Genomic DNA, 3817 nt, shown 5'->3' with positions numbered 1-3817 from the left:
TCCTTGCATCTCCTAAATATATTCGATACAGGACTATCAGTCTAAACACACCAACACTTAGCAATATATAAAAAAAAAGTCCTTGCAGCTCCTAAATATATTCGATCCAGGACTATACACAAACAAACACACGCACACACTAGTGAGACAGACACACACCACCCGTGTTTGGCACACATACGCACAGCGTAGGGCAGTCATATATGTGTGCGCACGCGCACGAGCACACACACACTCTACTCGCTGGATTCTGAGTTCGGTCCCCCACTCTCGGACGCGCGTCTTACCAGTACACACGTGCTCTTCTGACCTAAAGGCGCGCTCGACGTCTCAAAGTGTGACCGCTGTCTTGATCCATACGTGACCAAAGAAAATTCTAATAAGAAACATTTCGAGTGACAACGTTTCCCTGCACAGTTGTATATATATACACGCGCACGTATATATAATATATATTTCTGATATAAAATAACATTTCTGATCGATCTACGACACTTTTATCGTCTTGTAAAAATGGGTGGATACTATGAAGCTCAGGTGAGTACATATCAGTTGTTTTTGTACTTGAAAGTGTTAGTGAATTTGGTTACATTTTCTCGGACAAGAAGATATTACACATTTATTGGATTTACTGTTTTTGTTGACCGGATTTGTGTTGATGTGGGTCCATTATGTCGGGACAAAGCCATGGATAGAAGAATTGAGAGGATATAAGGTATTTCTATTTCCACGTTTGTATGAGAGTATAATTTATTTTCTTATGAGCATATATGTGAGTGTATATGTATATAGTTCTATATGTGTGTGCATATATATATATATATATATAAATATACATATATATATGTATATATATATGTATGTATGTATGTATATATATACATAATTCAACAAAGACCCACTGTGTTAGATAAGAAGAGAAGAAGCAGACGATATCCATATATTTCGAACATAGACTGTGATCCTCTTCAGTGGAATCACAGTCTGTGATCTAAATATATGGATATCGTCTACTTCATCTCTTCTTATCCAACACAGTGGGTCTTTGTTGAATTTTATGAATGAGTTACGGCATTACTTTGTAGTTACATATACATACATACATACATATATATATATATATATATATATATATATATATGTATATACATATACTGTATATATGAATATATATATATATATACAGTATATATATGTATATATATGTATATATATGTATATATATGTATATATATATATATAATATATATATATATATATGTGTGTGTGTGTGTGTGTGTGTGTGTGTGTGTGTGTTTTGTGTGTATGCGTGTGTGTGTGTTTGTGCGTGTGTTTGTGTGTGATCACGTGTTGGTCTGGTGATCGACAGCTATTTCCCTCCCGGAAGAGAGCTCAGAGCTCATATATGACTGATCTATGGGTAATGCTGTGACCTTACACGCACACACACACACAATTCTCCACCCACGAGAGCTGGAGTAATAACCCGCATCACAGCAATACTGAAATAATTTTAGCCCTGTGCGGGATTCGAACCCGGACCTCCGTAGTGGCAGCCGGGAACTCTACCAACTGCGCCACGAGTTGTATATGTGTGTGTGTGTGTGTGTGTGTGTGTGTGTTCACCTCGGATCTGCTGCAGTCTCTGTCGAGACAGCCAGACACCACCCTACGGCAGTGAGCTCAGAGCTCATTATTTGCCGATCTCTGGGTAGGTCTGAGACCACTCACACACCACACACCGGGACAGCAAGGTCACAACTCCTTGACTAACGTCCCGCACCTACTCACTGCTAGGTGAACAGGGGTTACACGTGAAAGGAGACAAACCCAACTTATCTCCGCCCGGCCGGAGAATCGAACCCCGTGTGTGTGTGTGTGTGTGTGTGTGTGTGTGTGTGTGTGTGTGTGTGTGTGTGTGTGTGTGTGTGTGTGTGTGTGTGTGTGTGTGTGTGTGTCTGTGTGTGACTGTGTGTGTTTGTACAAAAACTTCGTTTCACTGTGGGATACAAAAAATGCATAAGAAAAGGCAATTACTTTCTTATAATAAATCTTGAGAGAAACATTAATGATGTAACGCACGAAAGATCTTATCATATTGGCTTTCTTTTTCTCCGGTGTTTTTTGCTCACACACACACACACACACACACACACACACACACACACACACACACACACACACACACACACACACACACACACACACACACACACACTCACACACACACACACGCACGCACACACACACACACACACACACACACACACACACACGGACACATACATAAATACATATACATATACATAACATATACATATGCATATGCATATACATGTACATATACATATACATATATATACATATACATATACAGTACATGCACATATACATGCACGTATACATATACATATACACATAAACACATTTATATATGTACTTGAATACATAATAAGGTTTAGTCTAAATAAAGAAATCATACCGACGGGAGACCTATTAGTTCATATTGAGATTGGATAAAGAAAATAAAAGTCTAGTTGATTTATCTGAGTGTATTTTAGTAGTTCGAAAGGTATTCTCCTCGTCTCGATTTGTAGCTTATAACATCTAAGATAAATGTATTACTGACTGCTTGATATTATTATTTCTGGTCCATTTAGGAATATATTTTCAGTTTTGCTGTTACCATTTCCATTCAAGATCCTAAATGATTGTATAAAGTTGACCCCAATCTCCGCTTACTTTGAGGTTTAAAGGTTTTAAACGGTTACCGTATGATTTGTTTCTCATATTTGGTATGAGTTGTCTGACTTGCCGCTATACCTATCCTAATCTATCAATGTCTCTAATGAAATTTGAGGGCCATATGGAAACAGCATATTCCAAGTATGGATGGACCAGTGATTTATGTAACTCGACTCTTGAAAAAAAAATAATAATAACAGTATCTTATTTGTTCTCTACGGGGGCGGGTCACTACTGTTAATTAATTTTTTTTTTTTTTTTTTACAATTTTAGGTACAATATTTTTTCAAATAACTTGAAGTCGTTCTTATCATTTACCTGTGTGCATAATTCTATACTTACTTTGGTTGAATTTCATTAGCCATTTTTGAGACCATTGCACTAGTTTATTGAAACCATCTCGAAAATTCAGCTGAGTCGAGTGTTCATTTGTAATTCCACACAGTTTAATATCAACAGCAACTTTGGATGTAATAGATATACAAAATAAAGAGAAGTGACCGAAGAATCAAACTCTGAATAACTTATACGTACGAACATATGTACACATACACACACACTGTATATGTATATATATATTATATATATATATATATATATATATATATATATATATAAAGGAATTTAAGCATAAGATAAAGGAAGCAAAGAGGAGAGCAGATGTGAAATGGGGTAAGAGTATGACAGAATATTTTGAAAGTAATGAAAATATATTTTGGAAAGAAATTAAAAGAGGAAGAGGAGGTGAATCAGGTAGAGAAGAAAAAGTAAAAGGTGCAGATGGAGAGATGATAATGGAAGAGAAGGCAGTGAGAGGAAGGTGGGCAGAGTATTTTAGGGAGTTGCTAAATGTGAAGGAGGATAGGGAGGGAATGATAGTTGCAGTGGGAAGCGCTAAGAAAATGAGAGGGATGAGTGAGGAAAATGGAGAAGAAATAGGGAAAGATGAAGTGAAAGCAGCTGTTAAGATGATGAGAGCAGGTAAGGCACCTGGGTTGGATGGATGCCATGCAGAATGTCTGAAGAAAGGAGGTACAGTTATGGTGGACTGGCTGGTGAGGTTATTTAATGT

At 37.1% G+C, this 3817-nt stretch overlaps 1 protein-coding gene across 1 annotated transcript in view; it reads left to right on the top strand.

Annotated features, from left to right (window-relative positions):
* The first annotated feature begins 282 nt into the window (after positions 1-282).
* The window catches only part of LOC143036047 (uncharacterized), a 76227-nt gene continuing 72692 nt past the window's right edge, over positions 283-3817 (top strand). Inside the window, exon 1 of the mRNA XM_076203303.1 lies at positions 283-537. Within this exon, the coding sequence (XP_076059418.1) occupies positions 514-537 (24 nt within the window). The 5' untranslated portion in view covers positions 283-513. The remainder of the gene's footprint in view (positions 538-3817) is intronic.

The sequence above is a fragment of the Oratosquilla oratoria genome, chromosome 20, assembly GCF_046742065.1.
Source record: "Oratosquilla oratoria isolate Oo_2021 chromosome 20, ASM4674206v1, whole genome shotgun sequence".
NCBI classification, from domain to species: Eukaryota; Metazoa; Arthropoda; class Malacostraca; order Stomatopoda; family Squillidae; genus Oratosquilla; species Oratosquilla oratoria.
This window is presented reverse-complemented; position numbering and strand designations above follow the sequence as displayed.